Raw genomic sequence first — 18,877 nt, 5'->3', positions numbered from 1 at the left:
GGATACCGGAGACACCCTCGCTGGCGTACTTCAACTACAACGCAAACTGGCGACAATGGAGCGCGAAGTAGCCGCCGTCGGAACAACCATCGCTTATCTCAAAGCCCAGCAGCAAAACATCGCGGACAACTACCCCGAGGATGCTGAAGAAACAAGCGAACGGCTACAGCAGGTGAAGCAGAAATTTGACGAACTCAACGATGCTGTCAAACGAAGAGAGGAAAAACTTGGTCAAGCAGGACATGTTCAGACTTTTATGAGAGATGTCGCGGAGTTTCAGGTTAGAGCTACTTATTGACAAAAAGATAACTCAGACCCGAGGTCAAAAAATGTCTTTAGCGACTTTAGCGGGTTAATTTTCACTGTAAACTCTGTAAGCTAATCCTACTTAATCTCAAGTTTTAAAGATCAAAGTTCGAATGAGTCTTGTATTTTCCAAAATTTTCGCTTAAATTTGCGTGCGTCAATCAAAACAAGTTCGAAAAATGTGAAGCACGTTGAAAATGGAGGACCGTGCTTTGAGGACGGCAGTTAATTCCCGCAAGATTTTTTCGCTGGTTTTGTTAAGGCGGCCGCTTTCGCTATCATAGGCCTAAGCTAGCCAAAATGAAAATACAAACTGGCTGAGCTGACCTTACTGTTTCTCTCCGACTGCCGCGGGCTGTTAGAAGCGTGAAATTGCCAAGTACTACAAGTACTCTAATAAATCATGTCCTATCAATTCACGGTGCAGGAACGAACGTGTATCTAATGTCTTACGCCACTACATTAATCATAAATTAAAAAACACCCCAGCTGGGCTCGGGAAACTCGCAACACCTTACCTTCTACTTTTACAAGCGATTAAATTTATCAAGTTCTAGTTAACACAGGGATGGATTCATTTTCTAAACTCACAGTGAACAACCTCACCAGGGGGGTTGATGTCGGTTCTTTTTATCGACAACTCAGCTGTTTAATAAACTCACGTTTCGTTTCATACATTCATAGATACGCTCTTGAGTGGGAAAAAAGAGCAATAATTATGTTACATAGTCGGCTCCTTAGCAAATTACGCAGAAATTAGAAATTGCGTCACGTTTGATACTAACAGATACTCAACTTAACTTAAGGACGCACATGTTTCCCCTCTAAATTACCTACCTGATGATGAAATGAAATATGACATTTCTAAATTAAAAGAGTCTAAAGAAGAAAGTTTGAAACTAACTTAGTCAAAGGCGGAAGCGTCTCGTTCTGCCCCGTCCCTTTTTATTTCAGCAATTTTCTTCCGACAAGTGAACTTCACCACCAAAAAATCAAAGCTTACACGCATCGACAGATTCTGCTTGAATGAACAGAATAATTTTTGAGACTTTTTGACCTTGAGTTTTTCCATTCTAATTTCATTTATTGCAGAATTTTTGGGTTGGATCATGTGATTGAAAATATGGGCCCTATAATTTTATAAAAATCAGAGTTGAGTACAAGCCTGGTTAGCTCAGTCGGTAGAGCGTTGGACTCTTAATCCAACGGTCGCGGGTTCGAGCCCCGCATTAGGCTTACTTTTGGTACTTTTACTGTATCAATACTGTAAGAAAAGTACCAAAAGTAAGCCTAATGCGGGGCTCGAACCCGCGACCGTTGGATTAAGAGTCCAACGCTCTACCGACTGAGCTAACCAGGCTTGATGCTCACCCCTTTCCTACTCTTTTCAAAATTTTCTCTCAGGAAGAAGAAGAGCCGCTTGAAAGCCATACTCTTCCAGTAGCCATGGCGCTATTTAACGATGACCTCGTAAGAAACAGTTTTTGATTCTAGCTCTGCGAAATTCGCAAGGAAAGTTTTCACGCGCTTTTTTTATTTTGTCTGGGTCGGTGATGGACCTTTCTGATGCTCCAACCTCAAAACCATAAGATCGAGTGAAGATCGCGGTTCTGAAGGCCACACCGCTTATCGAGTTTGTCGCTTCGCTCTTCCATGATTTTCGCTTTTCACAATAAACATTGATTATATTTTCACTTTAGCAGTTTCAGATTATACTGTCTGCCAGACAATTATCAATCTTCTGAACCTTCATTCAATAACCAACTATTTTAGCAATGGCTTGAGAAAACGACATCCGCGATTGCTTCTGAAGGACATGCCAGGAACCGGTCGTTGATTCGAATTTATCAAAGCTCAAAATATATTTGTAAATTTGAACGTGTAGTATTCCAAAATTGCCTCGTGTTCAACCTTGGCATTAAATGGTAGCCGAATGAATTGGCGACCGCTGTGTAAGCTCGCTAGCGGACGCAGAACGACTACTTGCGCAGCATGAACTCTTGCAAGAGGAAATTGAGGCCGCCAAGCCACGCTACGAAAACCTCAAGGTAGAGATGCAGAACTGATAGAGCACGCGCTTTACCGGTATTTTAGTAGTATTGTGCCTTATCACTGATAAGTTATCAGCTTATTAAAGAGGGAATGACTGGGGCTTATCATAATTTCACGAACTAAAAAGTTACGTTCTTTTCTAGTCCGAGGGAGTCAAACAGCTTGAACAGGCAGAGTCCGTATTTCTGACCGAACAACTCGATCAAATGGACGATAGCTGGTCTAAGCTCCAAGCATTGTCACAGAGCCGCGAAGCAGCGTTGAAAGACGAGCTCCAAGAGCTCAAATTCAATTCTGACTGCGCCGTGGTCGAGCAGCTTCTGGCTAATCACGAAGTGCAGTTGCAGAGCGTCAATCTTCCGGAAGATCCCGTCGAGGCCGAAGAGGCTATCGCCAAACATCAAGAGAACCAGAAAGTCTTAGCTGGGACAAAAGAGCGTGTTGAAACGATCAAAAACGCGTCGGACGATTTCGCCGATAAAGAAGATGTCAAGAGGCGAGTCGAGAAGCTAGAAAGCCAATACGACAAGTTGGTCGAGCAAAGCGAAAAAGTCGAGGCCGAACTGCGAGAATGTCACGATGTGTCATCCTTCTTGCGCGACGCTACCGAGGCGTCTGACTGGATAAAGGAAAAGAAACTCGATTTGGATAGCACGGCATCACACCACGACGAGTGGCAAAAGGGATTGGTGCAACTTTCACATTTAGGGCAACGTTGTCAAAAATGAAGTGTCAGAAAATTTGAGCTGGTTATTGGATCAATCTGTCTGAACTTTTTTTTCTAGGTTGACCGAAAGGCCAAAGCATGAATTGATATTTGAAAGAAAAAAAAACAAAAAAAATTTATATCCGTTTAGTTTTTGTTAGAAACAATTTGAAAAATTACTCCAGGAAACTCATTTTTTCCATTCAATTGTAAATAGTAAGTGAGTACCAAAAACAGACGCGTGCTCTTTCCGCCGAGCTTGCGGCTAATCAAAATCGTTTGGATCAACTGCGTGTACGTGGCAAGTAAGTATCCAGAGCGCCCCCATCCGAGTTTTCATGAAAAGAGGGCCGTTTACGGATTTTGACGCCCTGAATATACATATTTATCTTTCCTCGTAAATAATCCCTTTTGAGGTTGCTTATGAAAGAAAAACTTAGTCGTCTCTTAATCTTTAATCAAAACATCACGCAAGAAAGCGTTTTTTATCCAAATTTTATGCTCGTAATTTTTAAAACAAAAAATACGAAAAACCCCATTTATAATATTTTCCTAGTGATTTGAAAGAGCAATACCCCTCCCGGCGCAAATCAATCGACGAAGTCCTCGACGCTCTGACGCTAGAATGGTCTCAAGTCGACGATCAATCCAACGAGAAAGAAAAAGAGCTCTTCGAAGAGCACAAGAACGAAATTTTAGAAAAGTCTGCTGCCGACCTTGAACGGTAAGAATCTTGATTTCTAACGAGAAGCACCTGCCCTTATGCGTAAATATTGCCGTAATTTGAAAGGATCCTCCGCGCTACGAACTGGTTGATGATTCTTCTCGTTCTAAAGTAACTTCAAATTAGGCCAGTTGATGTTCCATCCAGATAATAGAGAAGAAAACTTGTCGTATAGTACATACAAGTACGAGTACCATTAGTAGTCCTTTCAGTGTGGTAAACAAGACGTAGATTAGATACTATTAGCTACCGACCACAACTTGCCGTCTAAATTTAATCAGGTTCACTCAAGATTTTCGTAAACTCGTCTGCCTATTTTCCATCAAGAGAAAATCTCAAATTGCTTGAGTTGCTCGTCTGGCATCGACAAATCTGCGGTGTTGCCATGCATAAGCTCGTGGAACATGGTAAACAGCGCAGATTAAGATTGAACAGTGGATATTTCCCAAATTGACTATCTACCGCACCTCGCGGTCGGATTTCCGTTCACCTAGACCAAGCAACAAAATGGGCTCCCATGAACTGAGCCAAAACAAGTCACTTTCGAACTTTTAACACCCCATTTCGCCATTTCAAATGGCCCATTTGATAAAGCCCTTGAGTTACCACTGAAAAATAAAATTCGTCTTAGGGGTAAAATAACCTGTATTAAAACTTCAAATATGTTTCGATTATGAGTATCGATTTCAAACTTTGTACAGTCGGAAAAAGAAGAAGGAAGTCAAAAACGATCAAAAAGTAATTTTTGTCTTAGGTTCGTGAATGAAGTCGAGTCGAAATTGGAGAAGTCGGTGGAAATGGAAGACCCCAAAGATCTCGCTTCCTGTAACAGATTACTCCTGGACCAGCAACGCCTAGAGGATCAACTCGACAACAGGAGGCAGGAGCTCAATGACATCAAGGTGAGAAACTTTCAGAAAACAACAATTTCGAAAGATTATGGCTTGTTCAAGTGCTGCTTTAGCAACTTGATTTATGAACTTCTGCGAACATTGTCATAAATGTTTGGATTTCAAATAGATAATACTTGTAAAACAAAGACAATTAGTAGTTGACGGGTAGGACATTGAACGAGCTAATCGTTCAAGAAAAAAAAACTGTGTACATAGTGTATATAGACAAACTCCTCCTTGTATACTGATATGCATAGCATACAATTTAACTATTTTTAACAAGAATTCGGCACGTTATTCTCTTTTCATGGTATCGTTCTAGGCTGATGCTGGCTCTGGAATGCAAGAAAAGATCGACCAGATCTCCGAGCGCATCAATCTCCTCGCCGAGCCACTTGCTGACAGACGAGAGCGAATCCAAACAGCAAAGACCTTCCATCAGCTCAGAAGAAATCTGCAAGACGAAATCATCTGGTGCGACGAAAGAACTCAGGAAAGAATAAAAAGAGGCGCGCTAGAAGTTAGAACGAAACGTGTAAGCTACTCAGCGGTTTCCCCTATCGCGACCACAATGGTTGACCCGACCGACATACAACTATAACAGTCAGATATTTCAGAAAATACCGCTAACCCAATTGTTATCTGTAATTTTTTGAAAGGCCTCTTCTTATATAATTACAACATCTGTACGTTGGGTAGTTTTCTTTTAGGAAGAAAAAAAATGAATATTAGACAGGCGCCCTACCCTTAAAAGAAAGCGCTGTCAGAGTTCAAAGTGACTTACGCTCTGCATGTGGATAAATGTCTTTTTTGTCGACTTGCCGCATTGGGCGTTTTCCATTTTGATTTTCCCTGACAGTCCCAGTTTCCCTCAAGCAAAAAATTCATACCGAAAAATTTCGATTAAATCTACCCCTAATTTCGCTCTTTTCCCATGCTCAGGGTCATCTTGGCTTTTTCGCGTGATTTTGCTATCATTTGGAAATTTACTCTTGTTATTCTTTAATCAGGTTGCGCAAAGTGCCGAGTTCGGCGAGAGCCTCCACCAGGTCCAGAAAATCGTGAAACGCAATCAGGTACATTCCTCATTTTGAAATCGTTCAATTTTTAAATTAATGATTTAAGAATCTGCTGCTAGAAATTGATTCTCACGATGGACGGGTAAAATCGCTTTTGGATGAAGCTTCCAAATTGTCTGAAAAGGCAGAAACAACTGCTGAGCAAAAGGAAATCGGGTTAAATTCAAGTATAATGAAATTCCTAGTTTCCTTTGAATTAGGCAATTTCCAATCAAAAATTTCGAAATCTCAAATTTGAGAAAAAGTCGTTTAGAAAAATTTCACGTCAATTAAGGGGACACAAGATAATTATGATTTTCGCGAATCTCTACGCTCCAAAATTAGCCAAGAGTCAAATTCAAAACCGGAAAATCCTAATTTACGGGAAAAGAATCGCGCGCCAAAATCACGATCGACATAATATCAGAAATTGCGCATAAGATGCTCTCTAACCCTTGGAAGGATATTCTCTCTGACTTGTCTAAGGAGCTTGAAGAAAAGTGGAACGCGTTGAGGGCAGCTACGGATGAACGGTCGAAAAAGCTCGATGCCAATATGGCCCTGCAACGGTAGATATAATCATATTATATGATCACATAATAAATCATATTAAGCCTCCTTTTCGACATCGAAAACGCAGAGCAGTGGCTTACTGAGCGCGAATTGATCGTTGAGCAGCCCCTCAAGGTACTATTTAGCAAAAGAGAAAAGTTTCAACTAGTTCAACTCTTATGTTTATTTTTAAAGCTCAAAAAGTCTAAAGAGGTTAAGTCCTATGAACTCTATAAATAATCAAGTTCCAAGCATGTCTAAAGCAAAATTTGAAAAGAACAAGTAACAAAGTGTCTAGTCTCTATGGAAACTTCAAGAGTCGGGCATAACATGTTTTTGCGTCAACAGAAGTGCCAGTACTTACACTAATCCGCCAGTACCTAACCAAAAAGATCCGGTCTTCTAAAAAATCTTTCTGCATTGGAAAGCTCGTTTTTTATTGATCTCATTTGTTGAACGAGACTTTATTAAGGAGGACTCGGATCCAGAAGCTCTCATGCGTCGTCACATTGGACTCGCTCAAACTGTCAACGATTTTGAATCGACGATCGTTGAGCTCGTCAAGCGTGGGAAGGAACTTGAAGAGGCGCAGGCGACCGAACAGCTTTCGGCGCTGGAAAAGCAATTTGCCAAGTTGAAGGCACTTGTTGGCGACAGAAACCATAAGATCGACGAGCTCGTCAAACTCACGAAGCTGAGGAGGCATTTGGACACGGTCGAGAGGTGGATCAAGGAGAAGGAGATCATCGCAAGGTGAGACTTTTTGAAGTGATACCCTTAAGTTTATCGAGCTTGGAATAAGTTTAACAATGTTTCTAATGAGAAATCATAGGATTTTACGCTTATTTTGATCGTTTTTGAAAATAGTGGAGGGGAGACCCTTAAGGAGGTAGATATCAAGAATCGGGGTTTTCTGGCAGACTTTTCTCCCAATCCTAACATAGTGACCTATGATTTTTTTTGTTTTAATAAAAAGTTTAGGCCCTTATCTCGTGCCTATGGAAGGCCGATTTCTAAATTTCCAGAAAAAAAATCGGTAAAAATGGCGTTGAAAACTCAGAAATCGCTAAAAATGACTATTTTCTTGGCAGACTTTCCTCGAAACCCTTATATACGGCGGAATTTATTTTCTTCTGAGAAGTTAGATAAGACCCTTGTCTAGATCCTATGAGGGCCAGATTTTAAAATTTCAAAATTTTTTTTAAGAAAAGAATCGATTTTCTGTTTTTCACGACTTTCAACGAAAATATAAAATTTTGAATTTTTATTCGGGCGAATTAAAATCATTCTATAAATGTTCCCAGGGGTTTTGTTAATGTTTTTGGATGAAAGCTAAGTAATTACTTATTTTATTACTAAAAATTTGTCGATCTATTATAAAACGGGCAAATTTTCGAGATTTTAGAGGCGATTTTATGAAAAACCACGTGGTCCAATCAAAAAATTTTTGCTTACAAGTTTTCTCCTCAACCTCGAAACTATACGTTGAAAAAGTTTGAGGCGGAAAAATAGAAATTTTTTTCTTGATATCTACCTCCTTAATACTAAAAGCCCATTTTGTATAAGCACTAAGGAGCAGATAGGTCATCGGTCTTGTGGCGCAATGGATAACGCGTCTGCCTACGGAGCAGAAGATTCCAGGTTCGAGTCCTGGCAAGATCGTATCTTTTGTCCTCCATGATTTCCTCAAACCGTGAACAACCGGTGATTTACCTCTCATTTTTCAGCAACGAAGATACGGGCGATAAGCTAGAAAGTACGTTGATCCTTATCGAGCGCTGGGAGAGCTTTACGTCGGAAACAAAACGAGTTGGCGGCGATAAAATGCGAGAAGTTCAAGCTGAAGTGGATACCCTTATTGAAGGAACGGGGGAAAGAGCTATATTTAAATCAGAGAGCATTTCGTAAATTATATCAATGCACAAATTGGGAATGCAATTATTTACTGCCGCTTGTAGTTTTGTTCTGGCGACGTGGGCCATTTTGGTGCAACAAATTTCAAATTGCGTAAAACCCTCTTTGAAGCTGCCCATTCAGACGCCTTCAAGATTGAGAGCTGGAGGAAAAATGTGAACAACATGTGGGACGATCTCGTAGAACTCATGGAGACAAGACGACAATTGCTCGAGACGACCTTGAGGAGGCATCGATACTTTGCTGATGCTGATGAACTCGGAAGTAGATTTGCGGAGAAGAGAGAAGCAGCCGAAAATGCAAAGGATATTGGTGGAATTGTCAATGAGATTCAATCGCTAGAACCTAAGGTACGTCAATTCTTTATCAGAAAAATTTTCATGAAATTTTATAATAAATAAGACGGTCACTATATATGAGCTTTCGAATGAAGTAATTGTTGAATGCGATTATTCAAATGATGACTTAGCTACTTCAAGTAAAAATGACAATACGATTTGTTCTCCTTAGGTGATAAGTGGTATCGAAGGATGTCATTCGAATTAAGCGGGTAACGCCGCCCGACTGCTTCTGATTAAAATTTTCCGTTCAATTCTTGGGCCTCTAAATACCCAAAAATGCAAATGCCGGATAAAAATTGACCCAATGACGCCTAATAAGAGTCTCGTTGAGCTAGCTAGGTGTCAGGGCAAATTAGAAGAGTTGAGATAATTGGACGAAAGGATTTCAATTAAGGATATACCCTCCGAATAGGATTTGAAATAATAAATCCGCGAAGTTCGAGAATCGGCAACGTTTATAATCGCAGTTTAGAAAACGCGCGCCATTACGAAATCCTAAATCCGCTGCGCATTGCTTATCTCAATCAACAGCTAAAATTGAGTTGTAAATTTCCGAAAACCCTTGCCTGATTCCTATCCGCCCTGCCTGCGTTGCATACATGCCCAAATTTCCGATGCCAGCCCTTTTCGGCTTTAGCCACGTTGCCTCTCATTTGTTGGCAAACCTGATGTGTGTATAAGGCCAATTTTCGCGCAACTTCCCCAGGTGGGTTAAATATAGAATCTTTTCATAATATATCGAAAAGAATGATCCACCCTAAACTAATTCTAAACTGAATACAGGAAGCTGGGCTCTGCAACCTGTGTAGAAAACCTGAGTCAGGGTATGAGAGGCCTTTAATGAAAAGCCGCGAAGCGGCTTTGTGAAAAATGAAGCCGCGGAGCGGCTCCGCTTGAGTAAATAAATAGATTGAAGAATTTATTTTGTGAAGCCGCTTTTTTAAACCCTGACTCATGAGTCACTGAAAATGTGGCTTCCAGGGATCCACACGTAACGGCGGTCGAAAAAAACTCAACACCCACAAAAAACCAACATTGTTATCAAGCCCCAAGAACCAACCGCGCACCTTTTTTCAGTCATTTTCTCTTCTCATCAACTCCAAAAAAAGAACCATGTCATGCAACCTTTCTTTTAGTGCCGCCCATTATTATCGAGAATAGACAGATAATGCTGGGCTCTAAAATACTTTTAAAATTGCGAGAAGAGGAAACGTGCTTCTTCTTTTTTGCATATTGGGCAGAAATGAGTGGGGGAAGATAGGAACGAATTCAGCAGGGGAAATGGACACTTGGCTGGGCACTTTTAAACTAGGTGTTCTCTTTCATAATTATTAAAAAAAGAGACTTTCGAAACCATAAAATACCTTTTTGGCCCTAAAGCGTTAATCCTGAAACGATGTTGTAACGGCCTAATCAGCTTAAAAATATCATAATAAATTCGTACTCGGTGTCTTTGTTTGAAAGATGTACAAGGGAGAAATTTCAAAATTTCGAAACGGAAGGAAGAACGTGTTTGTACGTTATCAGGCTCGAACAAAAACGTGCGGGAGATGATCCTCTCGAGGTTCATTCGAAATTACTTGTGATTCTTTGACCATTCGAAATTCCAGATTTTATATTTCGAGTCGTCCAAAATTTCAAAATTTCAAATTTTCGTTTCCTTTTTTTATTCTAATATATAATACAATAATTAAAGGGTGTTAAAGGTTGCAGTTTAACTTCAAAAAGAATCTTTTAATGTCAAAAAAGATGAGTTACTTGTTGCAAATTAAAATAAACAGCGTTCTAATCGAGGCGACGGGGCTGACCTCCGTATAATTGTGATTATCTTCTCATCGAAAGCCTATGTTTTGCTGTTTGCCCCACCTTTTAAATCCTTTCATTGAGCCTCTTCAAACAGTTTAATTTTAGATCAACAAGCTGGAAGAAGAATGCCAGTCGCTGGAGCCGATCTACGCTGGCGCCCAGCGAGAAGCCTTGACGAAAAAACTCTCCGATGTAAAATCCGACTACGACGAAACTGTAAAAGCAGCGAAAACGAAACAAGCGGAGAAGGAGACGAATGAGAACAAGGAAAAATTCGACGCCTTGGTCGGTGAACTTTCCGCAATGCTGCGCGAAATAGCGAAGAGCCTGACCGAAGCTGATATCCCAAGGTAGAAATTCCTGAGTTGAAGGAAGTCAACGGGATTGTTTGCTAATAATCTCGGGGCGGAAATTCCGCGCAATCGGAAAGACATGAATATTTTGGCTTTGTTTGAGGCTTTGACAGGTTGCAACGGAGCCTTATCAGCAGGTTCAAGGGTCAAAAATGATAATACTTTTATTCTATTAATTAAAACTATGCATTTTTGGAAAGACAAAAAAACACAAAAGTTTCAGTTTGAAAGGGTACTACTGCAGCACGTGGTTTATTTACAATCGTGACAGGGGTACAAAAATCTTCTGCAACTACCCGCCCTGGGACGGGTAGAAATCATGTTTTGTTGATGAATCACTGTGTACAAAATATTTACAGGCCACCTTGATAAGTTGTTCGTTTTTCTTTTGAGAAGTGATGGTTCTGGACAATTTTTCATTGGAGTCTTCTGGTAGTACATACGTTCTGATAGTACTTCAGCAAACCATGTTGATTGAAATGAGCCTACTGCCAGAGCAGCACTTCATGAGCTCAGTATTGTAAGTTCTACTGCCACAGCAACTTCGGTTTCCAGAATCGCTGAAGTAAGGGAATCTGAAAGTTTAGGGTCAAAATCGGAACGTTTTCCAGTCTTGGAAAAAAAGCAAAAGAGGATGTATTTACAGTTGTCCTTCCACTCCACAACACGCGTCGGGCGTGGCCCCAGTTCCTTGAGCTCTATCGCTCGAGCGGCCAAAATCCACCGAGTTGAAAGGTGAGTTGTAGCCTTGCTTCGACGATTTTATTCTGAAAGTTCGTTTGCATGCATTCGAGATTGTAGGTTGTACCTGCAAATGTTTTCTCGCTGGAAGTGTCCCCATTTTGCGTGTAGACTCTCCTCCCATTCGTATTGCAGCTCGGCCAAATTAGTGGCGAGATTTCGGTCACATTCGCAAAGGGATTTCGCGCAACTTTCCTCTGGATCCACTTCAAATTTCAGCATTATTAGTCGGTAAAAAAAGTATTCTCAAAAAAATAATTTTAGCGAAAAGAAAGATAAATTCGGCGAAAAATGAAACTTACAGCATTCGATCGTCTTTTTTCCTGTTGTACTGTCGTAGATTCCGGTGAACTCGTAGTGCGTATTTGATGGGCATTTATCCTTTCCATACTTCATCGACGCGCATTTATAGCACTGGCTCAATCTCTTGCAGGTCTTATCAATATCATCGACTGGCTCGCCATACCCATTCAATGGCTCGTCAGGACCTTCAGGAAAACACCAGCAGCCATAATAAGCGTGCTTGCCAAACTGAGGCGTTTCCTGGAGGTACATGACCATCTGATTAACGGTCAAAAACTTCCTGGTATTGGTGATTCGGTCACCAGAGCTTGGATTGCTTTTGACCGACGAGTTTGAGCCACTTTTTAGCCGAATAGGCGGAACGATCAGCCGGGCAAAGTCCTGAAACTCTTGATCCTCCAGAAGATGGGTGAAGTTAAAGCCGGGAAATCGTTGTTGGAAGGAAATGGGCCCAGAATCGAGGCAACCAGGGGTTCAGAAAAGTGCTAGAATTTTGTGAAAATCTATTGACGATGGATGAATGACTCGAAAATCTACAGAAAAGACACATTATAGGACTGTATGTATGAAAAAATTGCTAAATTTTATATAATTGCTTTTCTTGCATATGATCTTATAATGGGCGTCATCTGTAGTGTCATCAATCCCCGGTGGAAACACTTGGACATGTGGATACGATATTTTACCTGATTTGGGATATAATGAAAATTTCAACAATAGACTATTTTGCTGAAAAATGTCACTTTAGAAAAAAGGTGTGATAGACAAAAATTAGATTTTATATCCTTGTCTGGAAAGGGTGTATACCAGAATTAATGAATTTGATAATCCGCCGGTTTGTCCCGAAAAAGGCATCTAACTTCTAACCCTCCCCCCGCTTAGGTGGCAAATCGGTCATGGCCAGGGTACCATAATGACCGGACAAAATCTGGTAATTCGGAATAATCACCGTATCGAAAGCAAACCGAAAAAGCCTGAACATGTTATACACCCTCCTTTGATTCTTATAAACTAGATTTTGAAAACAGTCGATTAGCTAAAAATGTACTCCCTAGCTTAACAATGTTTTACATCAGATTAAAAACATGATTAATAAAATTAAGTATACACTACAATCAAACAAGCGTACTGTCGCAACTACTGAGTTAATATTTTTTACAGTTTTTATTCAAAATTTTCTTTTATCTTAAATATTCAGTTCGAGTTTTTTAGTCTTTTTGATAAGCAAATCAAGTCGAAAAGGGATGCTTTTTAGTATATCACTTGCAGAGATAAAAAAATGGCAGCAGTAATCAATTTCTAGTCACAAACTACTCAAAGCAAAAATTGTGAGCCCTTTTCTGTTCAAATTCAAATCATGAGAAACTAGAGAGGAGACCATAGGACTAAGTCCTAGCGTTCCAAACCAACGCATCTTGAGTTTCTAGCGCGTTTTTTCGCTGATCTACGGTTTTCGTTGTCTCTAAATTCGCTCTTCGCAAAATTCGCTGGTCTGAATCTCTCTATGAATGGGGCTGGAAAAATACAAAAACAATATCGCTTCAAAATTATTGTCAGGTCATCATTTATTCGATAAAAAATTGTTAAAGATTCAAAAATTCGATTTCATGTTGGTTTCAGCGTTTCGGGAGGGAAAAAGCAGCGCGGCCCTCTGACGCCATCATCGCGATTCGGGCGATGCGCGCGGGCGCCACATGAGCGCGCGAGAAAAAAAGGACGAGCAAAAAACGGAGCAGCTAGCGGGTGAATACGCCCGCGAGGGACGCAGCCTTGAACCCCGCAAAACCGATTTCGTAACAGCCACCATTCTCGGTCAAATGTTAGGCTAGTTGGGTGATAAGCGAGCATTTGCCATCAGGAGCAGTGAAAGGGTATTTACAGAGTGCTACAAGGCAAATAGTGGAACATTAGTAGAAGATTTATCACTTCCAATTATCAAGAAAAATACAAAATTTTTCCTGAAAATCTACTCTTCTGGTGTTTCTATAGGCATATTTAATCGAGAAAGCATTTTCCTACAATAAACTTAGCAAATATGTGCCATATCAATGATATCATAATCAATAAATCAGTCTGAACAAGCTAATTCTTCTTTGCCATAAAACGACCAGAGAGTCACCGACTGTACGGCATCTATGAGACTATTTTGCATCAAACAAAGCCACGGCTCCATCAACTAAATTAGCCCTTATTACAAATATTGTTTAGGGACACTGCTGCGGCTGAAAAGGCACTTGGTAAAGCCGAAAACTGCAGAAATCAACTGAATGCGAGGTAAGCAAAGTTACGTCAGGGGTGAGATTGTGAAATAAGGCCGAAGAGAACGCTTTCTACTTTATCAAGGCGCTAATTAAAATTTATCAGAAAAGCGTTTTTAGAGTGAACTTTTTTGTCAAGACAAAATCCTACAGCTAAGCTACCGTTTAGGCGTTTATCGCGCGCTAGTAATAGGCCATTGTTGTATCCTCAACAGAAGCTCGTTTTATATAAATATTGGGTTCGAATCCAAACGGTACGTTTTTGCAAATCCTCCTCAGCTGGAAGCGTGGCTGCAAATTTGGGGAGTCAGGTTTAGCAAACGAACTTGAACAGATACAGATTTTCTGCGATTTGCGTAGAAGAATGTGGTTGCAATGAAAGTTTTGCGCCAAAATTTATTATTAATATTTTTTCTTACTTTCTTTCGTAGATCGAAAGATTTCGACGATGTAAAACGGCTTGCCTCAACTCTTGATGACGATGAGTCGAAAGAAGCTCTGGCGAAACTTCTACGCGATAAAGATGGACTTGAAGCATTTTTAGACGACCAAGAGACGCGACTCAATATTGGTAATTATCGTGTTTTACTTGCTTTGGCACTCAGTAAATAATGACAGGCTTTTAACTGATCAGACAGGCAGTAATAGCTGTAAACAACGTGTAAGATGTAATCGCAAAGGGGAGGCTATCTATGATGTCTCCAAGATGTTTTCGATGAAGTTTTTATGTAAAATAACACTTAATGATTTGAGGTCAACGAAATTCGAAAAACGGAGAGAAATTTCAAAATCGACACTTGCAGCCTCCCCATTTCTGTCGTGTTTTTCGAATTCTTACACGTAAATAATTATTAAAGGTGCTCCAGTCAGCGTCATAATTCCCGCAAAAATCGTTTTTTCCGCTTGCATCTTCGATTTTTAACACGTCTATTTTTTAGCTTGCGATATGCTCGGATTCTTGCGCGATGCAGACACGCTGGAGAGCTGGTTGAAGAGTCAAAAAGTAGCGGAATCGTCGCCAGATGTCTCAATTGAAATTTGTCAAAAGTAAGGCTAGAATTCTAGCACCTGGGTGGAGAATAGATTTATTGAATTTGCGGCCCTTTATTTGGAATATTGAATAAAGGGTTGACGTCAGCAAGGTTTGGGCCGCCCTCCACCTCATAATCTCGTTGACCAAAAAGGTCAATTTTGGTGAGCGCGAAGAAATTCATGTGATGAGGAGTAACACGATTTGATAAGCCAATTTCTTGAGCGGTAGCCATCGACCCTATCATTTTCTCATTCCACTTGGTATTTTCATTTCCCCACTTCCTTGCGCCAAAGTTGCGAAATCAAAATAAATCTCAATAAATCAGAATCTCACGAAATCTTTGTTTAGGCTTTTGGAAGAGACCGACCGAAAAGTGGGCCAGGCGAAGACTTGGGAGTCAAAGATCGACCTGTTGAAAAAGCCGACCATGTTCGAGGAGGGAAACGCTGATGCCGTTCGAAAAGCAGAGGAAGAGGCGCTGCGTAAGAAGGAACGAGAAGAGGCCGAAAAACTCGCGGAGAAAGCTAAGCAGGAAGAGCAAGCCGCACAAGAGCAGCAATCAAGGCAGGAAGAAGTTGAGCACGAGCGTGAAATTGTTCCGAGCCAATCTGTTCCGTCTGAAGTTTCGAACGTTCAAAACGGACACGATCTACCTGACAGCGTAAAAACGGTAAATTGATGATTTTTCCGTTCTTCTGCTTGAGCAGTTTTTTTCAGAATGGAATGAGCCAAAACTCCGAAGAACTAAACCAGTCGATTTCCTCGAAGCACGAGTCCTCGATATCTGAATCAACAAAAGAACCTCAATCAGCGACTCTCTCTACTCCAACAAAACTGAAGACAGGCGCTCTTTCGAGAAAATTCGTTGTCATCAATGGCAAATCCGCCAAAGACAGGTAACCGTAACCGTAAAGCTCCATCAATCGCAAAGACAGCGAAAATCTGTCTGTTCGACAGGCGGTAGAGATTAAAGTTATAAAACATCTTTTTAGAACGTGGAAGGACACCTGGATTTCGATACACGATGACAAAGTGGCCTTCTACAAAGATAAAAAATCGGCGGACTCGAATAAAAACCCTGATCCTGCGTTCCCGAAAGGTAATTATTCACGCTTGTTTTATAATTTACTAATAAGCAAACAATTGATTAACAAAATTTCGTAGCTCAAGTGAAAGTGATGCGGGAGCAGCACCACAAGCGCGAGTTTGTCCTCAAGGTCACCTGCAAGAACACAGAATTGCTGTTGGACACTGGCGACAAGGCTAAAATGGAGCAGTGGTTCGTCTCGTTAGGTAAGAGATTGAAATGGAAACAACGTGGACGCTTCGTATTGGGGAATGACGACTAGGTTCGTGATGACTAGGTTTGTGTTGGGTTCTGCCAGAGTATTGAAATCGGGCTATATTTTAGGGCAGTAAGGGAAATGGGTTGATGACTTGGTTCGTGTGACTAGGTTCGTGACTTTTAAAATGGTAAAGATATTTGTCATTAAAGGAAATGGGTTGATGACTAGGCTCGTGGGACTAGGTTCGTGAGTTTTTAAATGGTAAATATTTAACAAGGAAAGGGTTTGTGGGACTAGGTTCGTCGGTTTTTGAACAAGCAAAATGTAGGATTTTATATTCCAAATGAGTCCCAAACTCACGAACCTAGTCCCACGAACCTAGTCATCAACCCATTTCCTTTAATAACCGAAAATGATGAAGATATAAAAATACATTTAAAAATCCAAATTCCACGAACCTAGTCACACGAAACAAGTTTTCCAACATGGCACCCACGAACCTGGTCATCGGTCTCTCGTATTGTCAGTAAACTGATCGTTATTCAAATGAGATCACGTTGGAAGCGACAACCTTTGTACTTGAAATCAATGATAACTACTAGGTGTCATAAGAGCAATGTGTTTTTGCATAAGATAAGATCTGCACCTCGCCCCAGAATAGAATGTTCTAACACATGTCTCCTTCAAATGACACAATGTGTACCTGGGTCGTTTAAGGTCTTCTGGGGTCACGGATGATTCTCATTCTTAAAATGAATCTTTAGGCGGAGATCCCGAGAACTCATCCCTCTGGAGCGCAATAACCGACAACGCTGCAGCATCACCATCCCCGTCCCGCTCAAGCAAGAGTAAAAAACGCAGCCTTTTCGGCCGGAAAAAGTAACAGTAGCTCTCATCCCTCATCAACTCAAAAACGAGCTCCAAATCCGCTTCGAGTCGCTTCGGGTGTTCGCTCCACCAATTCACGCTTCATTCGATTCCGCTGGATTCCTATCATCAGCTGATTGAGCACCGCGCGGACAAAAAAGCTACAAAAAAAATAATTTATTTCCATCTTACTCAAAAATGCGCACCTCAAAACTCGCAAAAACTCACTTCTGCTCAATTTCCTGCCCAATCTTTAGCCAAAGTATAATTAATCTCCTATCAACTTAAAAACTTTATATCACCAACTTATCCTTTCCGAGCAAAACCCATTTTATACAGTGCCACAAATTAAACTATTGAAGTAAAACCTAACCCAACAACAAAAGAAAGCATGTTCCAAAGTACAAAAACTAAGAATCTAATCCCATTTCAGACGGCTCTAGAATCACTTCTACCTCTCCCCAAATTCTACAATCTGATTGGCTCAGAGCACAACCATAACCGCTCGATGGCGCTTCTCTATATTTCCAGGGCGCTCATTGGCTAAAATTTGCACAAAACTAAAATTTCCATCAACCACTTCTTGATTTGGAGTCATTTGATTTCCCAGTCCATATATTCTGATTTACACGAACAACAATTTACAAAGCATAATTTGATCACAACTCTCTACAAGCATGTTACGTTCCATTTTTAGCTCCTCCGCCGTCCCCAGCACTTGATGAATAACACACTTTTCTTCAGCATATTTTCACTTATTTCTTTCTTTTGTATATTTTGAATAAATCTAAACACTTTCAATATGTTTATTTATTATCAAAATCTATATGAACGCTGAATGGTGATTAACCCTGATAGCAATATCTGAATTTAAGTCCCAAAACGAACCATAGTTTACGGTATTATCGGCCATATCATTTAAAATTCAAAACGAAAATTGCATAAACTGCAAGATCAAAACAAACTCAAGTGAGTCTATTTCCTCTAAAATCATTGCCGGCTAGTTAAAAAGAAATAAATTCGATTTCTAGCTCAAGTTTATCTCTTGAAACCAGCTCTGGCTGGTGTTTTTAATCGCAATTTACGCTCATTTACTTCTGACGCAATATTATTTAAACTCAACTGACCGATGATGTCTTTTTGATGTTAACAAGCTACTGTCGGACATTATCAACAGGGTCATTGGCGCGAGAATCGAGCAACTTAGCAGGCCATGCACCATGGTTAATTAGTGCTTGTTCGATTAAGCTTCTTTGATTTTCTCTAATGATTCTTGACGCGGTTTAACGCTGCTGAGTTCGATTAAGCTTGACACTGTCAGAATTTCGAGATAGTCAAGTGTCAAAATATGAAATTCGCGGTTGACGATTTGAATTGATCTTTTTGCGGAAATCAGTTGACGGTAGGGTGATGTTCAACAACGCGTGTACTTGAAAGTTTTCTAACGCTACGTAGTGGTATTTGCTTGGAGTAGATAATTATTAATGTACAACGCATACTGGTATCTCGATGGATAAGATGCTGATGAAACAGATTCGCCCGATAGCATAGAACGTCGATGATGAAATATGGTAAATTAGTGAGCTGTTAGGAGGAAGGCATTGGCCGCAAATGAGTGAGGTACTGTGGGATTGGCAACATGTGATCTAATTTTCCCATAAAAATGGGAACAGAAACTGTCACA

At 40.5% G+C, this 18,877-nt stretch overlaps 2 protein-coding genes and 3 non-coding genes across 8 annotated transcripts; 3 read left to right on the top strand and 2 right to left on the bottom strand.

Annotated features, from left to right (window-relative positions):
* Positions 1-4: 4 nt before the first annotated feature.
* Positions 5-17,988, top strand: LOC145704964 (spectrin beta chain, non-erythrocytic 1-like). 3 transcript variants are annotated; one of them, XM_081782417.1, is made up of 26 exons: positions 5-280; positions 1,711-1,776; positions 2,080-2,129; positions 2,264-2,354; positions 2,502-3,041; positions 3,302-3,369; positions 3,621-3,788; positions 4,543-4,690; positions 5,004-5,175; positions 5,693-5,757; positions 5,807-5,910; positions 6,204-6,308; positions 6,354-6,426; positions 6,764-7,044; positions 8,019-8,155; positions 8,317-8,555; positions 10,458-10,702; positions 13,958-14,023; positions 14,439-14,578; positions 14,946-15,054; positions 15,389-15,710; positions 15,758-15,936; positions 16,033-16,139; positions 16,205-16,333; positions 17,091-17,174; positions 17,891-17,988. In XM_081782417.1, the coding sequence occupies exons 1-26, from the start codon at positions 56-58 to the stop codon at positions 17,920-17,922; spliced, it is 3,945 nt and encodes a 1,314-aa protein (XP_081638543.1). In that variant the 5' UTR covers positions 5-55; the 3' UTR covers positions 17,923-17,988. The 3 variants fall into 3 exon arrangements, with proteins under 3 accessions (XP_081638543.1, XP_081638542.1, XP_081638544.1); XM_081782416.1 differs by having other exon boundaries at positions 17,091-17,205; XM_081782418.1 differs by lacking the exon at positions 1,711-1,776 and having other exon boundaries at positions 17,091-17,205.
* On the top strand, positions 1,470-1,542 carry TRNAK-CUU (transfer RNA lysine (anticodon CUU)). Its single transcript has one exon. It is a non-coding gene; the product is annotated as a tRNA-Lys (tRNA).
* On the bottom strand, positions 1,594-1,666 carry TRNAK-CUU (transfer RNA lysine (anticodon CUU)). Its single transcript has one exon. It is a non-coding gene; the product is annotated as a tRNA-Lys (tRNA).
* On the top strand, positions 7,881-7,953 carry TRNAR-ACG (transfer RNA arginine (anticodon ACG)). Its single transcript has one exon. It is a non-coding gene; the product is annotated as a tRNA-Arg (tRNA).
* Positions 10,930-13,364, bottom strand: LOC145704200 (uncharacterized). Of its 2 annotated transcripts, XM_081781638.1 has the most exons (5): positions 12,436-13,364; positions 11,749-12,234; positions 11,514-11,652; positions 11,350-11,472; positions 10,930-11,280 (listed from the first exon to the last, which is right to left on the bottom strand). In XM_081781638.1, the coding sequence occupies exons 2-5, from the start codon at positions 12,005-12,007 to the stop codon at positions 11,163-11,165; spliced, it is 639 nt and encodes a 212-aa protein (XP_081637764.1). In that variant the 5' UTR covers positions 12,008-12,234; positions 12,436-13,364; the 3' UTR covers positions 10,930-11,162. The 2 variants fall into 2 exon arrangements, with proteins under 2 accessions (XP_081637764.1, XP_081637765.1); XM_081781639.1 differs by lacking the exon at positions 12,436-13,364 and having other exon boundaries at positions 11,749-12,374.
* Positions 17,989-18,877: the final 889 nt, after the last annotated feature.

The sequence above is a fragment of the Oikopleura dioica genome, chromosome PAR (assembly GCF_907165135.1).
Source record: "Oikopleura dioica chromosome PAR, OKI2018_I68_1.0, whole genome shotgun sequence".
In the NCBI taxonomy this organism is placed as follows: domain Eukaryota; kingdom Metazoa; phylum Chordata; class Appendicularia; order Copelata; family Oikopleuridae; genus Oikopleura; species Oikopleura dioica.
The sequence above is the reverse complement of the archived record's forward strand: the minus strand, read 5'-3'. Positions and strand labels throughout refer to the sequence as shown.

What these genes read in the sequence shown, in the direction of transcription:
- LOC145704200 (XM_081781638.1), bottom strand. Translation starts at nt 12,007, where the DNA reads ATGGTCATGTACCTCCAGGAAACGCCTCAGTTTGGCAAGCACGCTTAT. An exon ending in AAAAAAGACGATCGAATGCT is followed by an intron (nt 11,653 to 11,748) that starts GTAAGTTTCATT and finishes TGAAATTTGAAG; the next exon opens with TGGATCCAGAGGAAAGTTGC. An exon ending in TGTGGAGTGGAAGGACAACT is followed by an intron (nt 11,281 to 11,349) that starts GTAAATACATCC and finishes CTAAACTTTCAG; the next exon opens with ATTCCCTTACTTCAGCGATT.
- LOC145704964 (XM_081782416.1), top strand. Translation starts at nt 56, where the DNA reads ATGGAGCGCGAAGTAGCCGCCGTCGGAACAACCATCGCTTATCTCAAA. An exon ending in CAACTGCGTGTACGTGGCAA is followed by an intron (nt 3,370 to 3,620) that starts GTAAGTATCCAG and finishes ATATTTTCCTAG; the next exon opens with TGATTTGAAAGAGCAATACC. An exon ending in TACCTGACAGCGTAAAAACG is followed by an intron (nt 15,711 to 15,757) that starts GTAAATTGATGA and finishes AGTTTTTTTCAG; the next exon opens with AATGGAATGAGCCAAAACTC.